The sequence below is a fragment of the Macaca fascicularis genome, chromosome 2 (assembly GCF_037993035.2).
Source record: "Macaca fascicularis isolate 582-1 chromosome 2, T2T-MFA8v1.1".
NCBI lineage: Eukaryota > Metazoa > Chordata > Mammalia > Primates > Cercopithecidae > Macaca > Macaca fascicularis.
This window is the reverse complement of record NC_088376.1, coordinates 28,311,281-28,338,988: the sequence shown is the minus strand read 5'-3', so window position 1 is coordinate 28,338,988 and position 27,708 is coordinate 28,311,281. Positions and strand designations below refer to the sequence as shown.

General features: G+C 39.5%; 1 protein-coding gene across 3 annotated transcripts in view; it reads left to right on the top strand.

Moving 5' to 3' along the window:
• Positions 1–27,708, top strand: part of KAT2B (lysine acetyltransferase 2B) — a 116,363-nt gene that overhangs the window by 52,848 nt on the left and 35,807 nt on the right. For 2 of the 3 annotated variants that reach the window (XM_045387018.3, XM_045387017.2), the window contains exons 3-7: positions 3,674–3,819; positions 8,564–8,656; positions 9,988–10,169; positions 20,180–20,371; positions 23,487–23,593. In XM_045387018.3, coding sequence (XP_045242953.1) covers positions 3,674–3,819; positions 8,564–8,656; positions 9,988–10,169; positions 20,180–20,371; positions 23,487–23,593 — 720 coding nt within the window. Of the gene's footprint in view, positions 1–3,673; positions 3,820–8,563; positions 8,657–9,987; positions 10,170–20,179; positions 20,372–23,486; positions 23,594–27,708 lie in introns of those variants that run through there. The other variant, XM_074030900.1, reaches the window with a different exon arrangement.

Below are 27,708 nucleotides of genomic sequence, written 5' to 3'. Positions count from 1 at the left end.
GAGGTGTAACATTAGGTTGCTTATTTGAGATCTTTTTTCTTTTTTAATGTAGGCATTTATTGCCATAAGCTTCTTTCTTTGAACTGCATTTGCTCCATTTTGTAAGTTTTGGTATGTTGTATTTCCACTTCTGTTTGTCTTAAGATATTTTTAAATTTCCCTTTTAAGTTATTCTCTGACCCACTGGTTGTTCAGGAGCATGCTGTTTAATTTCCACCTATTTGTAAATTTTCCAAAATTGCTCCTGTTAATGATTTATATAGATTAGTCCAAAATAATTGCGGTTTTTGCCATTGAAAGGAATTGCAAAAATGCAATTATTTTTGCACCAATCTAATAGTTTCCTACCGGTGTGGTTGGAATAGACACTTGGTATGATTTCAGTCTTTTAAAAGTTGTTAAGACTTGTTTTATGGCCTATCATCTGATCTGTCCTAGAGAAAATTTCATGTGCACTTGAGAAGAATGCATATTCTACTCTTATTGGATGGAATGTTCTATATATGTCTGTTAGGTCCATTTTCTTTAAAGTATAGTTCAAGCCCAGTGCTTTGTCATTGATTTTCTGTGTAAATGATTTATCCATTGTTGAAAGTGTAATATCAAAGTCTCCTACTATTATTGTATTTTATTCTATCCTTTCAGATATTTATTTATTTATTTATTTATTTATTTATTTATTTATTTATTTTTAAGTGTTGCTCCATTGCCCACGCTGGAGTGCAGTGGCATTTTCTAGGTTCACTGCAGCCTCCAACTCCCAGGTTCAAGTGATCCTCTCCCGTCAGCCTCCCAGGTAGCTGGGATTACAAGCATGTGCCACCACATCCAGCTAATTTTTTGTATTTTTAGTAGAGACGAGGTTTCACCATGCTGGCCCCACTGGTCTCAAACTCCTGACTTCAAGTGATCCACCCACCTTGTCCTCCTAAAGTGCTGGGATTACAGACATGAGCCACTGTGCCCAGATCAGATTTATTAATGTTTGCTTTATATTATATTATATATTTTATATATTTACAGCAAACATTAGGTGCTGTAACATTAGGTACATGTATATTTACAATTGTTATATCCCCTTGATGAATTGATCCTTTTGGTCTCTCTGTATAGGTTTTTTTTTTTTTTTTGAGATGGAGTCTCCCTGTGTCGCCAGGCTGGAGTGCAGTGGTGTGATGTCGGCTCACTGCAATCTCTGCTTCCCGGGTTCAAGCAATTCTCCTGCCTCTGCCTCTCCTGAGTAGCTAGGACTACAGGCACGCGCCACCATGCCCAGCTAATTTTTGTATTTTTAGCAGAGATGGGGTTTCACCATATCGGACAGGGTGGTCTCGAACTCCTGACCTCGTGGTTTGACTGCCTTGGCCTCCCAAAGTGCTGGGATTACAGGCATGAGCCACCACGCCCAGCCAGTTTTTGACATAAAGTCCATTTTGTCTGACATAAACATAGCTACTCCTGCTCCTTCAGGATCCCCTACTCCTTGGTATTTAATCCTCTTAACTTTCTGAAAATGCATTTGTTTAGATATCTTAGTTTGAGCTCCCCAAGAAGCAGACTCTGAGACAAGGATTTGAGTGTAGGTAGTTTATTTTGGGATAAGAGTAGGAGAGTGAAAAGTGAAATAATGAGGAAATGGTGGCCAATAAATAGTGAATTACTAAGCCAGCTCTCACTGTGGGCAACTGGTACTTAATTCTGTGGGGGGAAAATTGGGAGCTGGTGTAGAACACTTACCTCAGAGTTATTCCATCTGAAGAGCGAGGAAATGAGTATTTATACCCTAACTTCTTTAGTCTTTGGCTAAGAGCTGCTCTTGAGGGGTATCTAGGTGGCAGAGTAGGTTATGGTGATAAGAAAAGCCGTTAGGCCAAATGGAGCTGCTGGTAGTTGGAAACCAGGAGTTGTGGTAAGGAGGAGGGATATATAAGTGGATATTAGTAGTATCCTCTATCCCAGGCTTCTGACTCAGCATTGTGGCTCAATGGTGAGCACATCATGGTCTCCAAAGTAGACTGACCCATGTCCACCACCTACCAGATATTCCTCAATAGCCTTTAGTTTCATCTCCCTTTAAAAGAACGAGGAAAACCCTATCACTTTTTTAAACGTATTAATCTTTCTTTAAAAATCATTTCAAGCACTTTAATGTTCAAGCATTTTTAGGCCGGTACACTCAGAGCTATACCTAAGAGGATCATTCTTGAAGTGCTGCCTCCTGTTATGTGGCAAACATAGTAATAGATGTTGGGGATAACAGAAATAAAAGACATGATTCCAGCCCAGAGGAGTTCCTGGGCAAGTGGGTGATTATTAGATGGTTTATCTAGAGATCCTTTTTCAAGTAAAAAGGGACTTGAAGTGAATCATTTAATCAACAGAAGTATGTTTGTAGGTGCTTTAGAATTTGGGTCAAATCTTTTTCAGTTTCAAACCCTAGCTCTGCCTTGTTGGCTGAGTGACATTTGGTGAAACAATATTTAGTCTGTCTGAGACTGTATTAGTTCATTTTCACACAGCTATAAAGAACTACCTGAGGCTGGATAATTTATAAAGAAAGGAGGTTTAATTGACTCACAGTTCTGCATGGCTGGGGAGGCCTCAGGAATCTTACAATCATGGTGGAAGGCGAAGGGGAAGGAAGGCAAGTCCTACACGGTTGCAGGAGAGAGAGAACGAGTGAGCAAGGAGGGACTTGTCGAACACTTTTGAACATCAGATCTCATGAGAACTCACTATCATGAGAAGAGCATGGGGGAAACTGCCTCCATGATCCAATCACTTCCCACCAGGTCCCTCCCTTGACATGTGGGGATTGCAATTCGAGACGACTTTTGGGTGGGGACACAGATCTAAACCATATCAGAGCCTTAGTTTCCTCAATTGTAAAATGGAATTACTAATGCCGACTACATGGGGTTGGGGATTAAATGCAATAACCTTAAAAGATGGACTGTATTTGAGTAGAAGAGATTACAAAAGGATGAGTGAAGAGAGGGTCAATGGATAGGTCACAAAACTATAGTAATACAACAGAACAAAGATGCAAAAGTGGGTTTGCGGTTGGATCATGGAAGATGTTGAATCTCAAGCTAAAATAGGCCATGGGGACTTTGCAGCAGACAGTGAGGTTTCAGTGTGTCTCAATCAGAAAGGCTGAAGAAAAAGGCCTTCAGTCTTTACACTATCATGATATTCTTTGGTGAATGAGCTCTTCATAGGACTTAGAGCTACACCTTTAGGGAGCTTGGTTTTCTGCATCTCTGAACCACCAACTTACAAATCCTGCATTCATGACTAGGACCATAGAGAACCCTCTTGACATGGTAGAGAATTTGCTTTTATGGAAACCTAAGAACTTGACCCTATCAGGACTAGTCTTGATGCTACCAATACTGGTTCTTAAAATGTGCATTATTTGCATACATTAGTCACCAGCCCATTTTTAATGTTGGAAGAGGAGACTAAGGCTCAGGAACATGGTAGTCTCTTAATTATAGGTAGATTTTCTGAGAAGACTTCAGTCCTACAGGAGTTCAGAAATTTTCTTTTATTCCCAATGAGCTTAAAGGATTGATGGTAAGATTGATGAGAGAGAACCTTCTATTTTAAAATGGGGAATGTTTGGTTTCCAATTGAGTTCTTATATATGTTTATCTGATCTTATCATAAGCTGCTCATGTTTCCCACCTGGAGAATGTGTCAGAGGAAGAAATGAACAGACTCCTGGGAATAGTATTGGATGTGGAATATCTCTTTACCTGTGTCCACAAGGAAGAAGATGCAGATACCAAACAAGTTTATTTCTACCTATTTAAGGTGAGATTTTAACATTTTAAAAACATTTTCTCTCATTATTCAAATGTGCTCCGTCTCCATATGCCAGGTCATGTGTGTGAAGACTTTCAACTCATGGTACATTTTGCCCTCAGAGTGTGCTGAACCATACGTTTCTTCATGATGGATTCTCTAAAATGACCCACCATACTTTGAACACATCACTGTCTCTGAGAGCTTTCACACTTGTATGCAAAGTTGAGTGTCTTGATTTGCATGTGCAAATAGATTTTTCCATCCACCCAACAAATATTTATTGCACATCTGCTCTGCATGTGGCACTAATGTAGGCATGAGGGATAGAACAGTGGACAAAACAGAGTTCTTCCCCTCATGAAGTATACATCTCAGTAGAAGAGACAGTCAACAAGTAAATAATATCTCTGCAGGTGGTGATAAGTGTTCTGAAGAGAAACAAAGTAGGATAAGTGGAATCAGAATGGCAGCGATGGTGGCGAGTTGGGGACATGCCAGTGAGGAAGGTCAGTTAGGATAGCCTCTCTGAGGAGATGGAAGTTGAGCAAAACCTGAGTGGGAGATAGGAGCCATCTGTACAAAGTGCTGGGGGAAGAGCCTGCCAGGCAGAGGGAAAAACAGGTATTTTAGGCCGTGCACTAAGAGAGCTTGAAGTGATGTCCAAATAGCAAGGAGGGCAGCATGGTGGAGCCCAGCGAGCAGAGGAATGAGTGGGAGGAGATGTAGTTGGAGGAGTGGCTGTAAGTCCTATCTCTAATGCTTTAAGAGGAGGAATCAAGATATTCCAAGTTTATTTTGGTATCTTAGCCACCGTTATCTGTTTCTCACTGACACCAGTCACCGATTATTGCTACCATTCCCCTAGCTGTCTCTTCACTAGTTCTACCTCAGCTCCATGTGGGTCACATCCATTCCTTTCCCATAGACGTACATCTCGTCAAGCTTCTGATTAGGCCCGGGACTAACAGATGTGGGAAGCAAACCAGTGGTGGAAATGGAGAGCAAAACTTCAGGTTGCCAAAAATAGATCTATAAACGAGGCTGCCAGAAGGAATAACCTTAAAAGAAAATAAACCTGCTATTGAGGGCATTGTAGATTATGTTGTATTGTGTAACCCTTACAAGGATGTTAAAAGCAAAACAAAAGCACTCAGAGATTATGGGTAGGAAAAGTTTGCCTCTTCTAATAAGAAGCACTGTGCTTCATTTTTGGAAATAACTCCCCTTTAACTCATTTATATTTATTTGTGCTTCATTTTTATATGACAAAAATAGCTAAATTTTCCAGTAAGTTCCCTCTTTTGCTTTGGCTGCTAGGAATCTTAGCGCAAATTTTGTATCCAGTTCCTATAGCTTTTTTCTTTTCTTTGTCTGAACTTATTTAATTCATAATTTTGCCTTTCCCCCTTTTTATTAACTTTTGTCTTTTATTGTGCTAATGGGGTTTTTTGGGTGGTTAGGAGATAGGAGAGGGAGGTAGAATTATATTTTTAAAATTTAATGGATATTAAATTTGGGGATATTAACTTTACAAAGAATAATAAGAGAGAGAGAGAGAAAGAGAAAGAGAGTGGGGGAAGGGAGAGAATATGAACAGCTGGATTCCCCACAGCCATTAACAGGCACTAGACCACTTTAGGCATCCAGGTGACAACTTGTTGACGTGGCTGTGAGGCTTGAGTCATTCAGCTCGAGCCCTGGTAGGTTCACAGTGTTTAGAGCTTCTGTGGAAAAAGATCTTAGTTGAAGAAAAACAAGGTCTGCATGACTACAGCTATTATTTGTCTTGGAACTGTGCTTCCTGGCAGCTCCCCACTACCCTGTTGGAAGTGAAGGTGGTGTCAAGGTTTCCATCCTGTCAGCCTCTTTTTGGTTTATAACCAACCAAACAGGCCAGAAAGCATTGCTCTGCTTTAAAGTACATCTTCTCTCTCTTTCTTCCCTCCTTCATCTTAAAATAACAGTACATATATATTTGCTTGTGGAAACACAGTCCAAAATATTCAGCATTCTCCCCACCTCCTGCAAAAAGTATTATTCTTGGGCAAATGAGTTATAAATAATCTATTCCTTAGCTTCTGAAAGGCAATTCCTAAAAACAAAACAAAAATAATGATTACAATTTTTTTTAATTTTAATTTTTTTGAGACAGAGTCTTACTCTGTCATCCAGGCTGGAGTGTAGTGGTGTGATCCCAGCTCACTGCAACCTCCACCTTCTGAGTTCAAGTGATTCTTCTGCCTCAGCCTCCCGAGTAGCTGGGATTACAGATGTGTGCCACCATGCCTGGCTAATATTTGTATTTTTAGTAGAGATGGGTTTCACATTGTCAGTCAGGCTGGTCTCGAACTCCTAACCTCAAGTGATTTCTCCCCCTCGGCCTTCCAAAGTGCTGGGATTATGGGTATGAGCCACTGCACCTGGCCCATGATTTTTTAAAAAGAAAAAAGGAGAAAGGCAGTTCTGTGTCTCATGTGTCAATAATTAAAGTAAAAATGTGTTATATATTTTAGTAGCATTAAAAAATTTCAGTCTTAGTCTGGGCACGGTGGCTCACAACTGTAATCCGAGCACTTTGGGAGGCTGAGGCAGGCCCTTTACTTGAGGTCAGGGGTTCGAGACCAGCCTGGTGAACATGGTGAAACGCTGTAGTAAAAATACAAAAATTAGCCAGGCGTGGTTGTGCATGCCTATAAATCCCAGCTACTTGTGAGGCTGAGGCAGGAGAATTGCTTGAGTCCAGGTTGCAGAGGTTGCCATGAACTGAGATCATGCCCCTGCACTCCAACTGGGGCAACAGAGTGAGACAACATCCCAAATAATATTATTAATAAAATCAGTCTTAGATGTTGAACATAAATCCAGTGGAAAGCTGTGTCCTAAAGTTGAAGTATATCTTAGTGCTTACAAGTGTGACCCTGGAGTCTAACTACCTGGGTTTAAAACTTTGCTCTATCACTTACTAAATGTGACTTTGGGCAAGTTAATCTGCCTTGTTAGTAGTAGCACCTACCTCAAAAGGTTATAAGTATTAAATGAGATAATACATATGAAGAACCATGAAGATTGTCTGGTGAAATTAAGGATGCAAATGCCTGCTGCTATTAAGAACTTTTTGGCCGGGCGCGGTGGCTCAAGCCTGTAATCCCAGCACTTTGGGAGGCCGAGGCGGGCGGATCACAAGGTCAGGAGATCGAGACCACAGTGAAACCCCGTCTCTACTAAAAATACAAAAAATTAGCCGGGCGCGGTGGTGGGCGCCTGTAGTCCCAGCTACTCAGGAGGCTGAGGCAGGAGAATGGCGGGAACCCGGGAGGCGGAGCTTGCAGTGAGCCGAGATCGCGCCACTGCACTCCAGCCTGGGCAACAGCGTGAGACTCCGTCTCAAAAAAAAAAAAAAAGAAAAAAAAAAAAAAGAACTTTTTTATATGCCCACTTATCTCAGCTTCATCATCTTATAGATAAACTGAAGTTCAACATCTCCACAATCCATCAGTTTACCTCCAAATTGAAACCCCCAATGGGCCAAGTTCCTAAATGGTCTTATTTTAACTGGGGGAAAAAAGCAAGCAACCAGAATTATTTGTATTTAATTTTTATGACCAATCTTTAGATATTCTTAGAAACATACACAATGACTTATCTTTATTACAAATTTACTTTTCTAAAGATGGGCATAATACTTGAAAGGATGAACAAATGCCCCATACTCATAATTTGTGTGGCACCCCTGGAAGGAGTCGAGGTCTTTGTAAGACACAGTTCAGTGGTAAGACATGGTCATCTTCAACCTTGGTGGTTCATTGATTTCCATTTATCTCTGAGAGAATGGTTTTCATGTTTTGTTTCTACTGAAAAGGCAGTAAGCAGAGAAAGGAGGGATTGATGTTACTTAAGTAAATGTGTGGCCATATCTAACTGACCCACATGTAAAAGTTACAGAAGATTCAAGCCAAGATTGAAGGTAAAGAATTTCAATATCAAATTTATTTTCTGCGTTGTTCTTGGTGAGTGGCTCTGTGTTCTCTTTTCTGTTTGCTCTTTGAGAGCTTTAAATTCCAGTGGCAGGAATTAAGAGCAGTGTTTTTGTTTTGTGGGCATTGAGATGCCAGAACAGTTGGCCTGCCTTCTACGGATGGAAGGGAAATGAAAAAAAGACGGCAACAGTGAAAGTTGCCCATTTAGAGCTCTGCAGACTTCCTTCCCAAAGAGCCTGGGCCCTAGATGATGCGTATGCCGTGCAGCTGCTGTAGACAGCCCCTGTCGCCTGGCCTCCTTTGTGCAGAATAGATCTTGGTCTTTCACGTCTTTAAATAAGATCCTCTAGAGCTTCAGCACACCTACAGTGGCCTGGAGGGGCATGTGCCAAGTGTGTAGGGTTGCATACCAGGCCTCTGGGTCAATGGAAAGCCAGAAACAGTAGGAGAAGAGGGAAGTGAATGGAACAGTGGTGTCTGTTGGACCAGCACGGGTGGCCTAGGCTGCCCAGAATATGAAAGATGTCCAGTTCCTCATAACTCTGGCTATGGACATGAAGGCCAATTTGGGTTACCTGATATTCGTTGCCCATTTTATTGACTTAAGGATTTATTTATATATAGTTAAGATAAATAGAATATGGTAACTTCCTTTAAAGGCTGTGTGTGTGTGTGTGTGTGTGTGTGTGTGTAAGAGAGAGAGAGAGACAAAAGAGAGAGGAGAGAGAGACAGACATAGCAATTAAGATTTTTTTTTAATGATTTCTTTGCAGCTCTTGAGAAAGTCTATTTTACAAAGAGGAAAACCTGTGGTTGAAGGCTCTTTGGAAAAGAAACCCCCATTTGAAAAACCTAGCATTGAACAGGTAAAAAGATTTTAAAAAGTCCTCTTTTTATTGGCTTAAGGCTGAAGAAATCTTTTAATCCTCCTTTTACATGTCTGTCTATGGCTTCCCTCCTCCATACCCAGGTTAGAGATGTTTACCAGTCTGTGGAAATTGTCCTGGAGGCTTTGGATCAGAGGTGTATACCTAATTTAATACATGATCTAGCTTTTGCCTTTTAGGGTTGTTATATACTCAGAGTTTACTGTGTGTGTGGGGAAGAAAAACATTAAGTAGAACATGTAGTTTGTAAGAACACATGAAATGTGCTTTTTCTTGTTGTTGATGCTTTAAAATGAAGTCTTTGTCCATTTGCTTGGCACTGTCTGAGAAAGCCTATTGAGGTGAGGGAATTTAGTAGCAATGTGAAAAACATTGTAAGTCAAGCAAAAAAAGCAAAAAAGAAATAAGATTTTGTACCCAGAAATGGACTTCCTGCTACATTATGATTCCTGGAAAGAAGCCGTTTTACTCAGGGAATCTGTTAAAATGTAAAGAGTTTTTCTGTTAGGTGTTGTCAGTATCTTTCATTAGCATCACTTTTTTAGCCTTTCATTGTTTGGCTAAACAAAAACACTCAGGACTGAATTTTTTGATGAGAATGACTACTGAAGTCATGATACCAGAGTCCTTAAAAGTAAATGCATTTTTATCAGTCAGTTTTCAGTAAATTTTATTTTGCCTCCAAACTCTATGAAATAAGAATTCATTGCTCTTTTATTTGAAATTAGATGAGATGGGAATATTCTATAGAAAGATTAAATTAACAGTTTTTTAAAAAGCCCATAATTCTGAATGATATATATATTTTGGTAAGCTTATTGACTTCGAACAAATGATAGTAAAGAGTTTAAATTTTAGTTGTTTAGTTCAGTGGCAGGCATGATAGCAGCCTTTTGATTAGCATTTTGGTAATGTAAAAACGTAATATTTATCTAAGAACTGCATTATATGTGGGCTACTCTGCTGATAGTGGAGCAATAATTATTCTGCACAACAGTCATATTTTCTTGATTCAGGGTTTTGACCTTTTCAGTTCATGGTTTTGATTTTCTCCTTAATGCTTCAGGATTTCAGCAGGCGTAAAGTCATAACTCACAACCTCTCTGTCTTGTCACTTTTCATCCACTGTGATCTGAGGCAAGATTCCCACTGGGGATTGCTATTTTCTTTTAGGGAAAAGGAAGAGATTTTTGTGAATAGAAAAATGTCTGTTCTTTTGCTAATAACCACCAGTCGTGCTGGCTGTGTGGGTGTTCAGAATTAGTATGATTGCATAGCTGCATGAAGAAATTGCCTTCCCTCTTTTTAAGGGTGTGAATAACTTTGTACAGTACAAATTTAGTCACCTGCCAGCAAAAGAAAGGCAAACAATAGTTGAGTTGGCAAAAATGTTCCTAAACCGCATCAACTATTGGCATCTGGAGGCACCATCTCAACGAAGACTGCGATCTCCCAATGATGATATCTCCGGATACAAAGAGAACTACACAAGGTAATCAGATGCAAGTTCTTTTCCTTTGGCCCCATAAAGCCTGTTACAGACATAAAATTCTACTTGACTCTGTAAGTAGAGGGTTGCCTAGTTATCATTATGACTCCATCTAATTTAGAGATAATGTCTTTATAATTTAACTTACAAACTCCTACTTTTCATTACTGTCATAATATGTTGAGGGGTGAGGGATGTAAATCATCTATACCCAGTATGATAGCCACTTGCCATATGAGCACTTGAAAATGTGGCTAGTTTGAATTGAGATTTCTATGATTGTACCAAAAAAGAGTTTAAAATTGCTCATTAATAGTTTTAAAATATTGATTACTTGTAGAAATGATAGTACATTGGATATATTGGATTAAATAAAATATATTAAAGTTAATTTTACCTGTTTTTACCATTCCATTGTGGCTACTAGAAAATTTAAAATCCATATGTGACTTGTATTATTTATCTATTGAATATCGCTGACTAGATAGCTACACTATAACTCTGAAATTAATTAGAGCCCTCACTCAAAAAATGCAATGACCATATAATGAAGTTACAGAATTTTTTTGGGCTGGGCACGGTGGCTCATGCCTATAATCCTAGCACTTTGGGAGGCCAAAGTGGGTAGATCACTTGGATCAGGAGTTCAAGACCAGCCTGGTCAATATGCTGAAACCCCATCTCTACCAAAAATACAAACATTAGCTGGGCATGGTGTCACATGACTGTAATCCCGGCTACTTGGGAGGCTGAGGCAAGAGAATCACTTGAGCCCAGGAGGCAGAGTTTGCAGTGAGCTGAGATTGTGTGCTACTACACTGCAGCCTGGGCAACAGAGCAAGACTCTGTCTCAAAAAAAATTTTTTTTCTTTTAAAGGGAAGATTAGCTTAGATCCAGAACTGTGATAGAACTGATATCATTATACATATTATCTTCCAGGTTTTGTCCCTTTAAATAACATTTTATATTAGTTATAATGAAAGAAAATGTAGAATTTTGTAGCCTTTGTGTCTTTACTTAACATCATATCAAACAATTCACAGGTTACATTATAGTCCATTGAGTTGATTTACCCTAATTTACCTAACCATTTCTCTATTGCTGGATATTCAAACTCTGCAGATAGTCTTGGATTGAACATATATTTTCTTCTAAAGTGGAAATTTATTTTTATTGCTTATTACTTGCAGAATAATAGAATTGGTTTTACAAATCTTAAACTTGTACCATACAAAATATAATGACCTACATTTATTTTCATTTGTAGGAGTGTGACTTGGGTCATCTATTCTTTTCAACTTTTTTGTAACTTTTCTCTGTTTGTATTTCAGAGGCACATCAAGCTTCCATCAGGGGATATTAGGAAGCTTTAGTGCTTATTTTTTTCCTGATTTAAAGTGGGCAGTAGTATCTTTTGATAGCCTGTCAAGACCACTTGTGCCCAGGTTATTTTCTGTAACAGCAGATAACATGGAAGAATGGTATAATTTAAAATAAGCTTTCCTCTCTGTCATTGACCTAATTTCATGTGTAGCACACCCTTTTCCTCTCTTTCTCTTTACTTTTACAATATATGCAATTTCAGTTACAAAGTATTTTCTCCTTAATAATTGATATTTATAGGAATTGCAGATTTCTTCAAAATAAGTTTTTAAATTATATCTTTATTTCTGTATCTTTCATTTTAGGATTTTACATTAACAGTAGTCCTATATTATTGAAACTCTTGTTTATAATAAGAGTTGAGATGATAAGTCTCTCAAAAATATATAGTTTTTAATCCCATCTATGAATAATTGACAAAGCTAAATATTTGTCAAAGCCAAGGCCCTGAATTCATTTGCCACTTTTAACAGAGAAAGTAATTGTTTCATCAAGAAAAAGGAGAATTAATTGTGAAGCAGCTTGGGAGACATTACTATATTTTGTTTTCTTTTTCTTTTTCTTTTTCTTTTTTCTAGAGATAGTGTCTCATTCTGGATCCCAGGCTGGAGGGCAGTGGCATGATCATAGCTCACTGTAGCCTCAACCTCCTAGACTCAAGCAATTCATATATCTCAGCCTCCTGAGTAGCTGGGACTACAGGCACATGCCACCATGCCTGTCTATTTATTTATTTTTTATAGAGATGGGGGTCTCACTATGTCACCCAGGCTGATCTCAAACTCCTGACCTCAAGCGATCCTCCCATCTTGGCCTCCCAAAGTGCTGGGGTTACATGTGTGAGTCACTGTGCCCAGCTATGATATTTTAGAAAACAGAAGAAAAATGCAAGGTAGTCTTTGAGAATTACTAAGAAGTTGGTGGCACTTACAAATACTTAAGAAGTAGTAAAAATGGAAATTGGTTTGGATGAGTGCTGGGTTTGAATGGTGTGGGTCCATCTCTCCCTTGTTATGTGAGCTTTAGACCGGTCTCTGGTCTAAAGAGACCTTTGATTTCTTTCTCTGTCCAAGTGTCATGAGTTTTGTATGTATTCCATGGGTGGTTTGTATGTAGTTTCTGACACACAGAACAGGTGCCGGGAAGATGCTCATCATCATTTTCCTCCCATGCACATTGTTCTCTAAAACTCAGTCACTGCCAATGTGGAGCTATTAAGCTAAAGCCTTAAATGTATAATTGAGTGAGCGTGTAATTATTTGAATATCACTTTAGAAATTAAGATAGCAGGGAATAGAAAAACGGCAAAAGAGTCCTTTATAGCCCAGCATCCTGAGCCAACAGCTGAAGGGAAAGAGTGGAGTCAGACAATGGAAAAGAGAAACTTGCTGAGAGAAACTGAAATGAATATGCCATGATGAGGTCTGAAACCTGCTGATTTCTAGGTGAAATGTAGACCAAGAACCCCTATTAATAATAAATAAGGAAATGAAGGTAGATGACACCAGCCTCCCCCGCGTCCCCACCATCGCGTCATGTTGATGAGGAAAGGGAAGTAGAGAGGAACAACCTGTGAAAATTAGGAGAATCAATATTCAGAGTAAAACCTCACTGCCATGACCACATGGGGAATTAAAAAAACCACATACCACCACAGCATGATGTCTCACTGATACTGATCTTCTCAAAAATGGGTAATATTACTGGCTGCAGGCACCAGCAGGCTTTATCTTGATGTTACTGTAAGAGAACCTCAGGACCTATAACGCTGGTTCAGCTTATAACTTAGGGCAGTTACTGTAAATATTAGAACAAAGATGTGCCGAAAATGTTTGCAGTACATCAGTCTGAAAATGAAGTTAAACAGGATTCTTTGTGGAAAAGACTGGACTTAGAAAATGATTGTGTTCATTACAGAGCTAACTTGTAAATATTTATTCCATAAAAATTAAAAGCAGACTGGACAGTAGTACTGCTTAACTTCTCTGTTCTGAATAAAAGACAAATATAAATAATCCTTTTTTGTTTGAGATGGAGTCTCGCTCTGTTGTCTAGGCTGGAGTGCAGTGGTGTGACCTCGGCTCACTGCCACCTTCGCCTCCTGGGTTCAGGCGATTTTCCTGCCTTGGCCTCCCGAGTAGCTGGGATTACAAGTGTGTGCCACTATGCCTGGCTAATTTTTGTATTTTTAGTAAAGATGGGGTTTCACCATGTTGGCCAGGCTGGTCTCAAACTCCTGACCTCAGGTGATCTGCCTACCTCATCCTCCTCAAGTGCTGGGATTAAAGGCGTGAGCCACCACACTCAGCCTAAATATTGTTACATAAGTGTATGTTAACTGTACCTAATATATACTTGCAGAAGCACTGTGGTTATAGAAAAAAATGTGGGCAAATATTTTGAAGTTCCTGAATTTGATGATAGTACACTATTATAATTCCATGAAGAAATAACCCGAAAAGAAAGTCAGAGGATTATGGCTTCTTAAACTACAACTCACCAACAGTCTGCTGAAGGAAAGTGGCAAGTAATTAGTCTTAGATTTTGAATTGTGTAGAACTTTTGAAAATTAAAGCTTATACCCACACTGAGGAGATGTTTCACAAGAATACAGAGCGACTGGGTACAGTAGCTCATGCCTGTAATCCCAGCAACTTTGGGAGGCTGAGGCAGGAGGATCGCTTGAGCCCAGGAGTTTGAACCCAGCCTGGGCAACAGGATGAGACTTCATCTCTACAAAAAAAATTAATAAACTATCTGGGTGTGATGGCATGTGCCTGTGGTCCCAGCTACTCTGGAGATTGAGGTGGGAGGATTGCTTGAGCCCAGGAGGTCAAAGCTGCATTGAGCCGTCCATGATCCTACCACTGCACTCCAGCCTGGGCGACAGAGCACAACCCTGTCTTAAAAAAAAAAAAAAGAAGAAGAAGAAAAAGAATACATAGCAAGTTAGCTGAAACTAACTTGTTTGTTTTGGGAAACAGTTTTATTCAGCCATTCAGCCATTCTTCTATGATGTATAGCCTATTGCCATGTGTACTGAGCATTCATTATTAGACATGTAAATCTAGAACAGAATTTATCAGGAAGCACGCAAGGAACACTAGGAAACAGGAGATCTGACTTCTAGTCTGGACTTCGGTAGTAACTGGGCCTCAGTCCCTGTGAACTAGGGCAGGTCAGTTTATTCCTGAAAACCACAGGATTTTCAGTTCAGCAAGTCAGTAGAATGAGTTGGTCTTCCGTGTTCACGTTTTAAAATTCTGTTCACAGAAGTTACAAATCATCATGATGATGTGAAAAATCTGGGAGTTATTTGAACAGTCAGAAAATAGCATGCAAATACCATCCTTATTAGACATACAAAAATGAATGAACCATCATTTTGCTTCTTTTTAGTAGACCTGAAATCAGTCATGTAGGTAAAATCTTTTCCTACAGTTACTTCTTTGGAGGAATGCATGCGCCCATGCATGTCCATTTCCTTCTTTCTGTCTCACTATGTGCAATACTATCAATCAGTATATTAAAACAAAACTAGAAGTACACACACACACACTGATTCTTTCTGTCTCTTACACACACACACACACACACACACACACACACACTGACTTGGCCTCATTGTCTTAATCTACTGTGAACTTTACAGATTACAAAATAAGATTAATCTTGAAAGTTAAGAAAAAGTTGAAAAGTATAAATTGAGGTCTATAAAATGACTTTGAGGAAATGAATGAAAACCCATTATTTGAAAATTTTTACTAGCTAATAACAATCTATGCTGTCTTCTTCTACCCTGGGAAGACTGAATAACCTGTTAAAGCACTTTTGGATAACTTTTTAGGATTTTATGATAATATTTATAACCTATCATCTTTGTAGGAGAAACAATGTCAGTCTTAGAGCCTTAGACGTCTGCAGATCTCTCCTCAAATGGAAATGCTCTTTAGACTCTAAATCAGCACTGTCCAATAGATATATAGTATGAGCCAAAAATGCAAGCCAGATATATAATTTAAAATTTTCTAGTAGCTACATATAAAATGAATAGATATAAGAAATTATTTTGAATTTTATATATATATCTTTTTTTTTTTTTTGAGACGGAGTCTTGCTGTGTCTCCCAGGCTGGGGTGCAGTGGCTCAGTCGTGGCTCACTGCAACCTCCACCTCCTGGGTTCAAGCCATTCCCCTGCCTCTGCCTCCCGAGTAGCTGGGATTAAAGGCATGCACCACCACACCTGGCTCATTTTTGTATTTTTAGTAGAGACGGCATTTCACCATGTTGGCCAGGCCGATCTCGAACTCCTGACCTTAAGTAATCTGCCCGTCTTGACCTCCCAGAGTGCTGGGATTACAGGCATGAGCCACCACACCTGGCCAATAATACATATATATATTTTTTACACAATATATCAAAAATACCATTTTGCCTGGGCATGGTGGCTCACGCCAGTAATCCTAGCACTTTGGGAGGCCAAGGCGGGTGGATTGCTTGAGGTCAGGAGTTCGAGACCAGCCTGGCCAACATGGTGAAACCCTGTCTCTACTAAAAATACAAAAATTAGCCAGGCATGGTGGCAGACACTTGTAATCCTAGCTACTCAGGAGGCTGGGACAGGAGAGTAGCTTGAATGGGGAGGTGGAGGTTGCAGTGAGTTGAGATCATGCCATTGCACTCCAGCCTAGGGCACAGAACAATACTCTGTCTCAAAAACTAAACAAAACAAAACCACAAAAACAAAAAATGCACAAAAATATAATTTCACCATGTAACCATTGTGAAAAATTATTAAGGATATATATTTACTTTTTTGGTACTGAGTCCTTCAAACCTCCAAATCCAGTGTTTATTTTACTTTTTCCTTTTTTTTTGTTTTTTTTGAGATGGAGTGTTGCTGTGTTTCCCAGACTGGAGTGCAGTGGTATGATCTCAGCTCACTGCAACCTTCGCCTCCCAGGTTCAAACGATTCTCTTGCCTCAGCCTCCCAAGTAGCTGGGACTACAGGTGCCTGCCACCATGCCTGGCTAATACTTATATTTTTAGTAGAGATGGGGTTTCCTCATGTTCCCCAGGCTGGTCTTGAACTCTTGACCTCAGGTAATCCACCTGCCTCAACTTCCCAAAGTCCTGGGATTACAGGTGTGAGCCACTGCATCCGGCCAAATCCAGTGTGTATTCACACATCTTAATTCAGTAGCTAAATTTTAAACAATTAAAACTAAATGGAGTCCTACTAGAACAATCAAGTTGTGTTTAATGGGAAAACATTTCACACTGTTTCCACTTAAAAGTAAAATTGAAATTGATTAAATAAAATTAAAAGTTAAACTTCTTGGTCATACTAGCCACATTTCCAGTGCTCAATAGTTACCAGTGGCTGGTGGCTACTGTGTTGGATAGCAGAGACATAGAATCATCGCCATCATCAGTGAAAGCTTTATTGGACAATAAATCTTTAAACCTTTCATTGCAGAAGATTGGACATATTTTGTTATTTTTAAAATTTAGTCATGTTCTGCATAACAACGTTTTAGTCAGCAATGGACCATATATAATGACAGTCGTCCTTTAAGATTATACCAAAATTTTGCTGTACCTTTCTATGTTTAGGTATATTTAGATATACAAATACTTACCATTATGTTACAGTTGCTTGTAGTATTCAGTACAGTAACATGCTGTACAGGTTTGCAGCCTAAGAGCAATAGACTGTGCCATAGAGCGGGGTCCCCAACTCTTGGGCCATGGTCCACCATGGGTCCGTGGCTCGTTAGGAACCAGGCCGCACAGCAGGAAGTGAGTGGTGGGCGCGTGAGCATTGCAGCCTGAGCTCCACCTCCTGTCAGATCAGTGGTGGCGTTAGATTCTCATGGGAGCATGAACCCTATGGTGAACTGTGTATGTGAGGGACCTAGATTACGCATTCCTTCTGAGAGTCTAAGGCCTGATGATCTGAGGTGGAACAGTTTCACCTAGAAACCATCCCTTTTACCCCCCAGCCATGGAAAAATTGTCTCATGAAACTAATCCCTGGTGCCAAAAAAGTTGGGGACCTCTGCCATAGAGCCTAGGTGCCAAGTGTGTAGTAGGTTCTACCATCTAGGTTTGTGTAGGAACACTCTCCAGTGTTTGCACGATGATAAAATCACCTGACTCATTTCTCAGAATGTATTCCCATTGTTAAGCAAGACATGAAAGACATGACCATATTAAGTCTTACAGATAGTCTTGTGATTGCCTAAGTCTCATGAAATTGAACTTCTGATTATGAAGATTTGTGACTGTTTAACTCTACATTTATAGTTTCATTACTAGTTATTTGGGATCTGACTTCCCCTCAGCCCCAGATAGATAGATAGATAGATAGATAGATAGATAGCATGTCAGTGTCTCATTCTGTCACTCTGTCACCCAGGCTGCATTGCGGTGGCACAATCATAGTTCACTGCAGCCTGGAACTCCTAGGTTCAAGCAATCCTACCTCCTCAGCTTCCCAAGTAGCTAGGACTATAGGCGTGTGCCAGTACACCTGGCTAATTTTTAAACTTTCTGTAGAGATGGGCATCTTACTACGTTGCCCAGGCTGGTCTCGAACCTGGGTTCAAGCAGTCTTCCTGCTTGGGCCTTCCAAAGCACTGGGATGACTGGTGTAAGCCACCATGCCATGCCTGGCCAGCCCATTCTTTTAACTTAATTAAGTGGCCACAGACTAACATCTAGCAAAGAATTGACTTTGAAAGCAATGAATTTCTATATGAAGCACCTTATGAATTACAAAATAAATGCACTTTCTAGTTTTTTTCTGCTACCAAGATCACTCTTTCAGACAAGAGACAACATTAACACTTGAGGTACCCATTTCAGTATTGTAAACAAACGACATTTGGGGTGTAAATTATTAAAGGAAAAAAGTTGAGAGAAGAAATAGAAATAGTAGCGGAAGTTTTAGGTTATTTTTGAATCTAGGCAGACGAACTAACACTAATGAAAGCATTTTCTGCAAAGGTGTTTGAACCACTGCGACAGCTACCACCATTTCCACCACCAGCACACATACAGGCGAAATATTTTATAATACAGAATAAGATTTTAAAAAAATGTCAGGAGCATGAATAATATTATTCCTCTCTTCATTAAAGGGCTCAAAGTTCATCGGGAGCTTTTTGTAGCAGCTTGGGCACATTGGAGAGCTGTCTCCCGTTTTAAAGGAGAACAGGAAAGCACATAGAGAGGAGAGGTTTGATTTTTGAAAGGCAGTCCTTTCCTAGAAGAGGGTGATTTGGGTCTGCTCTCGAGGAATAAGAATCTGTGGAATAACGCTTTTTGACCTTTTCCTCGTTTGGTGCCACCCTCCATGGCTACCACTCTTACATTTATGTTGCTGGGTCCTGGGAAATTCACATCTTCCACTTCTAGGAGATTAAAAAAAAAAAAAAAAAGTATGGTTGGCTGAGTGTGGTAGCTCATGCCTATAATCCCAACACTTTGGGAAGCCGAGATGGGTGGATCTCTTTAGTCCAGGAGTTCGAGACAAGCCTGGGCAACATAGTGAAACCCCGTCTTTATAAAAAATACAAAAAAATTAGCCATGTGTGGTGGTGCATGCCTGTGGTCCCAGCTGTTCGGCAGGCTGAGGTCACTTGAGCCCAGGACGTGGAGGTTGCAGTGAGCCGAGATTGTACCACTGCACTCCAGCCTGGGTGACACAGTGAGACCCTGTCTCAAAAAAAGAGAGAAAAAGAAAGAGGTTTATTTTTGAATAGATTTTTACTCTCTACTGTATGTTGGCCAAATGCACTTTCTAAATTAGATGACCTCTGTTGTCAGTGTACCCTGGAACTGTGGTCAGATCTCAAGAAAACTGGCTTCCCTCTGGTCTGGTCCTCCTCCAGCATCGTGCAGTGATGCTGAGGTGCATTTTTGACTTTGAGTCTGAGTCATTGAAAAATGTACCTAGGTGACAGATGGTAGAAGCTTAATACTTCCTACATTTTTGACTTGAGTTTTAAACAGTACTGGAGATCGTTGTCTTCCCACCAAACCTCCGATAAGTGCTGTGTAGGCTTTTTAAATAAATCTTCACATTTTACTCCGAGGACTAGGTGGTTAATTCTGATTCTTTCACAGAAGAGACTTCCTCAGCTTCTCCTTTAATTTTTTCTTTTACTTAAACTACCATTAGTGTGCCAGTAACTCCAGTGATACTGTGTCTTTTATATACAGCATTTCATTTAATGCTCACAAGAACCCAGTGAAGTAGGTATTATTGTTGTCCCCATTTTACAGGTAAGGAAAGACAGGCTAAATAGCGTAATTAAATTTTCAAAGTTATGCAGCTAGTTAAGTGGCACAGCAGGAATTTGATCCCAGGGGCTGTTTGACTCCAGGACTCACTGTGTGATGCTGCAGAATAAGTTGATTTTAACAGAATTAGACACACATGGTGGTGTAAAGGCAAGCTAATTCCCAGGTTTCACTAGCTGGTAGGGATATTGTTGCTTGTTATTGCAGGCCTAGTTTTTTTCTGCTATGGTTAATAGTACGAGATAAACATAATTGGATATTTCTGATGTCCTGGGGGTTTACGGGATATTCATGGTGCTTGACTTCTCTTGTCGCAGGTGGCTGTGTTACTGCAACGTGCCACAGTTCTGCGACAGTCTACCTCGGTACGAAACCACACAGGTGTTTGGGAGAACATTGCTTCGCTCGGTCTTCACCGTTATGAGGCGACAACTCCTGGAACAAGCAAGACAGGAAAAAGATAAACTGCCTCTTGAAAAACGAACTCTAATCCTCACCCATTTCCCAAAGTAAGGGAGAGGTTTTGCTGGTCTTTGTTTGATCCCAGAGCTTGAGGTTGCTAACTACAATGCCAACGCCTGCATAAATAACAAGATCAGGAATGACAGAAAAAGCATTCCAAGGGGGAGGGAGAAAAGACCCTCAGTTCCCTTTGTGAATCTTCTTGGGTATTTTCCAGTCCGTTTATTAGCCTGACTTTGGGTTGACTGCCGTCATTGCTCCCTTATCCCCTCCTCATCCTACCTGAGTCATTGTCTCTGACTCTCATAGAATGGGGCAGTGCTTTCTTTTGTATATTCAGCGGCCAGGAAGCTCTAGAAAGATGAGGGAGAATGTTTAGGTACATTTTCCAGCCACTCAGAAAGGGTGCAAAAGTAGCCAAGTGGCTTTTTTTTTTTCCATTCAATTTCTCCAGCTTTTTCTAAGCACTGGTGAACCATCCCTGCCTCAGCTATAGTAGACTTGAACCCACTCTTTGGAAACTAGACTGCAAAAGCAGGGATGAAGAGGAATAGAGACCTCCTTCAGCATGAACTTTGAACCTCTATGCTAAATTTCTTGTAGAATATGCATACTTTGGTGCTTTTTGCACCTGTCAGAGCTCCAAGGCATAAATAATCATTTAAATATTTTAAAGGGAAGGAAATGCTTTAAAGCAATAGAAAGTTGCGGTGCTGCACCATTGGCCTTGGAAATGCATTTTTAATGCTAAGAACCAAAAATTTAAGCTAAGAGGTTGGGCGCTGGTGAGATAGGCTAAGGGTACAGTTGATGACTTCTCATGGAGCAATAACAGCGAGAAATGAATGAGACAGTTCATTTTGTGGTTGTCATTCTGCCTAGATCAGCATTTGGTCAGGAAGGTAAAAGGCGTAATTTGAAAAGACTGGCTAGGTATGATATAGCCTTCCTTCCCCACACCTTTCTGAACTGCTGATGTAGAGAATAGAATTTGAGAGTAAGGATTCTTTGATGAAAGATTGATGAAACCCCGTTTTTTTTGAGAAACTAGATTTTTATTATTCAGATAGTATTACTAGATTACAGAATTTTTGTCTCACTAAAGATAGAGTTTTAATTCATAACAATAAGTTAGGTTCAAAACAATAACAAAAACAACAAAACAACAAAAAACCAAAATGGTTTTCTGAGAGAAATTGACTGAAGATTCCATGGCATTTTAACCGAAATCCTAAACCTTAGATAGATGTCATGAGTAATTCTGATGGGCTTTGGTGGAACACCTAATATTTGCACATATATTTCAGCAACCTGATTGTCAAAATTTTCTTTAGAGAACCAGTACATGAGACTAAGTCATGACATGAACATTTTGTTGTCCTCTGTGGAGGGAGATTCTGAAGCACTTAAACTGCAGTTTGGATTTTGCTCCCAAAACGGGTTATGAAATTAGGGCACACTCATGTATTTCAGTGTCTTTTAACTGATGTAAGCTCCTTTCCTTAGAGACTGAAGCAGTTTTCTTCCTTATGTATCTATTACATTTGCCATATAAGCAGCATTTTATGTTTTCAGGTGATAGCTGTCATTCTGTCTCTGAGTCAAGGGACAAAAGAAGACTCCTCCCTTCCCAACACCTGTTATGGTATTTAAAGAGAAATTTTAGTTACTTTGCATAATAAGATTTTTCCCATAACAAATTCATTTTGCTTCTTGCAGATATTTGCTAATTATAGTGTGTTTTGTTCCCTCAGCCCATAGTTCTGGCATGCTTATGCTAAGAGCTAAAACATCCATGCTGCCTTTTTTTTTTTCTCTATTACTAATGGTGGGGTAAAACTACCACCCACTTCTCCTTTTAAATCCCTTTTCACCGAATATGACAACATTTAAGGCTATTGGGGATTTATACCTACAGTTTTGGCAGCAGAACCACACATGTTGAAACCTGAGGTATTATTTGAGTCTTGGGCACTGTTTCAGAGTTAGAGCTGGGACCGGCTTCCCAGCACCCAGGGAGGTCTCTGCAATTCTCAGATGCATTTTCAGGGCTTACATTCTTATCTTCCTATTCTTCATATGTGCTGCCTTTTTTCCCACTTGGCTTTAACATGTGCCTCTTTCCCCATTCACCTAATTACAAAGTTTTTTTTAAGTTTTGTATCTATATTTCATTCTAAAAGTGAAGAAAATTTGGTTCGGGGAAAAAATGAAGAAGACCACTGATAGCTTCACCACTCTGAACTATTTTTAGTGCTTTTAGATATTTCTGTTTTTCCCCCTTTTATTGGCAAACAAAAATTCAGTAAGCCTCAGAGGGACTTAGGTATCTGTATTTCTTTTTTCTTTTTTTCTCTTTTAATTTTTAAGTTTTTAAAAACACCTGCCCTATTCTGATAAGCATCTGTATTTCTAATAAGGTTTCCAGATGATTTCTATGGGTTGCTAAAACTTGAGATCCATTTGGTTTAAAGTTAGCATAGTAATTAATTAGTTACTTGTTCCAATCCTGATCCTGCCATTTACTAGTTGCAGGAATTTGATTGAGTTATTTAACTTCTCTGTGCCCTACTTTCTTCATCTGTGAAATGGGTATGAATTTTATCTCATAGGGTTGTTAAAAAGATCAAGTGAGTTAGTATACATCAACCACTTACAACACTGCCTATCATGTAGTGAGAGCTATACATGTGCGTGACAAATAAAAATAGAAAATATAACTCATAGAGTTGATGTGAGGATTCAGTAAGAAGTTCTTAGAGCAGTGCAGGCACAAAGTAAGCACTCAATAAATATTAGTAACTTTTGTGAAGGTAATGACAGTGGCAATGCAGCTATATGGAGGGCTGAAATCATGCTCTGAGATTCACTGAGGAAGATTAATGCATTTCTACTGATGTAATTCATGTGTCTGTATCCTATGTTGTGTTAAACTATGCAGGGTCAAAAGAGTAAACATTTGTATAAATGCATTTCTGTATTTGTATATACCAGGGCTGCCCAACTAAATCGTAATTTGGGTTGTAATTCTCCATTATATTTCTGATTGAAGGTTTGAGACACTTATGTTAAGGTGATTGCCACAGATTATTAGGGCTGTTGTCCTTACAGTAGTTTTTTTGTTTTTTTAAAAAATCTTATTTCTATTACTCTTGTGTCTAGATTTCTGTCCATGCTAGAAGAAGAAGTTTATAGTCAAAACTCTCCCATTTGGGATCAGGATTTTCTCTCAGCCTCGTCCAGAACCAGCCAGCTAGGCATCCAAACAGGTGAGTTTCCTTTTACACAAATCAGAGAATAACCAGGAAGGCCAACCTGACGTGTAAGTTGCAGTGAACTGTAACTTATACTTAGCTCTATAGTCAAATGAGCTTAACTCTATAGTCAAATGCTGGCTCTTTCCAAACCCAATTATAGTCTCAGTCAATGGCTAGACACACCTAGGAATCAAGTCTCCGTCTGACCTCTTAAATCTATGATATCTGTTTTGTACATCAAGTTACCACCAGGTATAATGGTGGATAGTGAGTGAGAGGCAGTCTTGAGTCTCAGGATGTGAACTACTTCCCTGTGGGGGCAGGGCATCCTTGCTATTGCTTAAATCAGCCAGTGGCATCAGTTGGCATTTTGTGAGGAAGGAAGACAGGTGCCTTCTGGAGTCACAGTGATCCCAGAAAGAGGATCTGAATTCCTGCCTTTGACACTAGGAAGACCCCATGGAGAAGTTTGGCAAGAAATGCCAAAACAGTTTATATCTGGCTACGGGGAAAGACGGGATGCAAAATTTTGATGTCAAGAGTTTTTTTTGTGGTGCTCTAGGTCAGTGTGTAATATGGGGGCTTGTGAGTATTGCCTCTAATGCCTCCAGCAAAGAAAAAAAGATTTATTCTTGCTTTAAAAACAAAATTGAAGTATAATTTATATGTACTAAAATGTACTCTTTTTACCGCACTATGTTTTGGCAAACACATATACTTGAGTAATTACCACTGCCATCAAAATATAGAACAGTGGCCTCCTTCCAGACAGATTCCCTTGTACCTCTCTGTAGTGCATTCATAGTCCTACCTCCAGCTCTGGCAACCAGTGATCTGTTTTTTTGTTCTTATAGTTTTGCCTTTTCCAGAAAGTCATAGAAGTGGAATCATATAGTGGACAGCTTTTCGAGACTGATAACTTTAACTCAGCATAGTGCATTTGAGAGGTGATTTTTGAAAAAGGTTTTCATCTAGAGCTCAAGTTTAGGTGTAAATATAACTAAATCCCTACAAACCAAAGTACTAGTGAATGAGGAATTTTATTTGAATCATACTCTTTTTGTTTGAGCTCATTACCAAAAACATGTCAAAAACATATTTGTGTCTTTTTTTTTTTCTTTTTTATAACCTGAGGTCATAATTTCATGTATCTCTGGTCCAAAACCTGTAGTCCTTTGGGGCCTGTCTGTGCCCATTACATGTTTCTTCTACAGTTGAGCAATCAGCATTTAGTAGACATGTTTTCTGTGGTTACTGGACATATCCTTTGCATTGCTCCCTCTGTACCTGTGCTATTCACTTTACCTTTGATTTGATTTCACCTAACTTTCAAATAGCATTTCTTCTGCAAACTCTTTCCTAAGTTCTCCCATCCCTTCTAGCAAGGACTGGATCTCTTTTTTTCCAGACTTTCACAGAGCCTTGAATATATCCTATCCTTGGTTCTCAAACATGACTGCACAATGGAATCACCCATGGAATTTGAAATGCACTGTATACTGATTTCTGAGTGCCATTCCAACAGAGTGTGAGATTATTGTCCTGGGGTGTGGCCTGGACATTGGAACTTTAAAAAAAACCCCAGGTAATTTTAATGTGCAGCGACATTTGAGAATGACTGTGTTAGACAATACTCACCTCATATTATCCTAGTCCCATTTTTTCTGTATGTCTTTTATCTCCTGTGGATGCAGCTTTTTGATGGTCAGAGACCCAGTTTTGTCGCAATAATTGAAACATTTATTAAGTGCTTGGCTAAGAAGCTTCCTTGGTATCTTTAAGCCTTTTCACAAACCCTGGGAAGTTGGAATTATGATCTCCTTTACATAGTTGAGGAAATAGAAGCTCAAGGAGGAGCAACAAATTGCCCAAGATAGACCTTGTAAGTGACGGAACTGGGTTTCACATCTGTATTTAATTCCTAAATATTACACTGTAGTAAGAGAGCCAGAACTCTAACCACTACATCACACCATCTTGGTGTGTGCTGCCAATATACAACATACACTTGTGGAAGGAATGAGTGAAGAACAGTTTCCTCCCTCAGGCAGCGGGGGACCAAAGTTATTCAGCAGGATCAACATAGTTCTCCTTTGGTGGGTCTGTGGAGAGGATTTCTCTGTGTGTGAAAACTCCCCTTTACCCTTGTTTGCTCAAAATTCTCCAGTCTGCTCAACTTCCAGCCACATTGTTATCTGTCATAGTACAGGATGGAGAAGGAAGAGGTTGTTGTCTGTGACCATATGGAAATTTTATTCTTTTTTCTGTGGCTAAGGTTGTCACCAGGTTAAGTTGGATTGTACACTTTAGTATTACCTGAAGCCGTCAGAAGCGGGCTGTCTTCTCTTGTTCTACTGTAATTGCAATGTGTTCTCTTGGGGGAAAAGAAGAGTGTAATCATCTACTCAATTAGCATGTCTGCGCATCGATGCAACTGTGATAAATGACATTCATAAGGATGGATCTGAAATTTTACAAGATACTCAGATGTCTTCTGAATCACCAGAGCTTTCTCTTTGTTCAGAATCACTCCAGTATGCTTTGAAATTCAGAAGGGCTATATATTGGAAGAAAAAAACATAGAGCATGGCACTTTAGTATATTCTGATTTTTGACAAACCACTAGCTATTCAGTTAGAAGTGCTATGGGTTGGTATCTCTCTCTCTCTCTTGGTTTATTTACTTTATTGCCTTCTTGGCTGCTGGGAATGTCCTTGTTGACTGAATTGTGGCTGTGTTGAAAGTTAGATGAACATTCTCTCTGACAATTGTCTGTACTGCCATGCTGTGTCTTGTGTGTGACCAGTGTTTTTGAGAATGTCTATACCCCTTGTCACCTCTCACCTCATCAGCTACCAGTCAGCAACACAGCTAGCAAAGCAGCATCCTACTTTGTAAGGCCTCTTTTTTTTTTTTTTCTGAGATGGAGTCTCACTCTGTCGCCCAGGCTGGAGTGCAGTGGCACGATTTCTGCTCACTGCAAGCTCTACCTCCCGGGTTCATGCCATTCTCCTGCCTCAGCCTCCGGAGTAGCTGGGACTACAGATGCCTGCCACCGCGCCCGGCTGATTTTTGTATTTTTAGTAGAGACGGGGTTTCACCGTGTTAGCCAGGATGCTCTCAATCTCCTGACCTCGTGATCCACCCGCCTCGGCCTCCCAAAGTGCTGGGATTACAGGTGTGAGCCACCACACCCGGCCTACAATGGCCTTTTCTAAAAAACAAAAATATAAAAACCCTTTTTGTTTGGAAATACTATCAAACTCACAGTAGAGTTACAAGAAGAGGACAAAGAAATCCTGTATATTTTATATTCTTTACCTGGTTATAAACCAATTGTTAACATTTTGCCATCCTTGCTTTATTATTACCCTTTCTCTATCCCTTCTTTTTCTCTTTTATTCTCTCTCTACTCTTCCCCTAAGTTATTTACATATATATATATATATAATTTATGAGAAAAAATTATATATAATATATATTTTTATTTATATATGATATATAATATACAAATATTCACACATGTAAATATATATTATTTATTATTTATATATAGGTATATATATTTTCTCCTAAATGTGTGTGTGTGTGTGTATATGTATATATAAAACTTAGGGGAGGAGTAGAGAGAGAGGAAAAAAAGAAAGAGAAAGAGAGAGACATATAGGCCAGGTGTGGTGGCTCATGCCTGTAATCCCAGCAGTTTAGGAGGCCGAGGTGGGCGGATCATCTGAGGTCAGGAGTTTGAGACCAGCCTGCTCAACATGGCAAAACCTCATCTCTACTAAAAATACAAAAAGTTAGCCGGGAGTGGTGGCAGGTGCCTGTAATCTCAGCTACTCGGGAGGCTGAGGCAGGAGAATAGCTTGAACCAGGGAGGCAGAGAAGGTTGCAGTGAGCCGAGATCGCACCACTGCACTCCAGCCTGAGCGACGAGAGTGAAACTTTGTCTCAAAAAAAAAAAGAGCTATATATATAATATATACTTTTAAAAATATATTTTTTATATAAAAATAGCTATATATATATTTAAAAAACATATATAATATACAAATATATAATATATATTTTTTCAAAATATATTATATATATTTTTTTCTTCTAAATTAATTGAAAGTTACAAACAT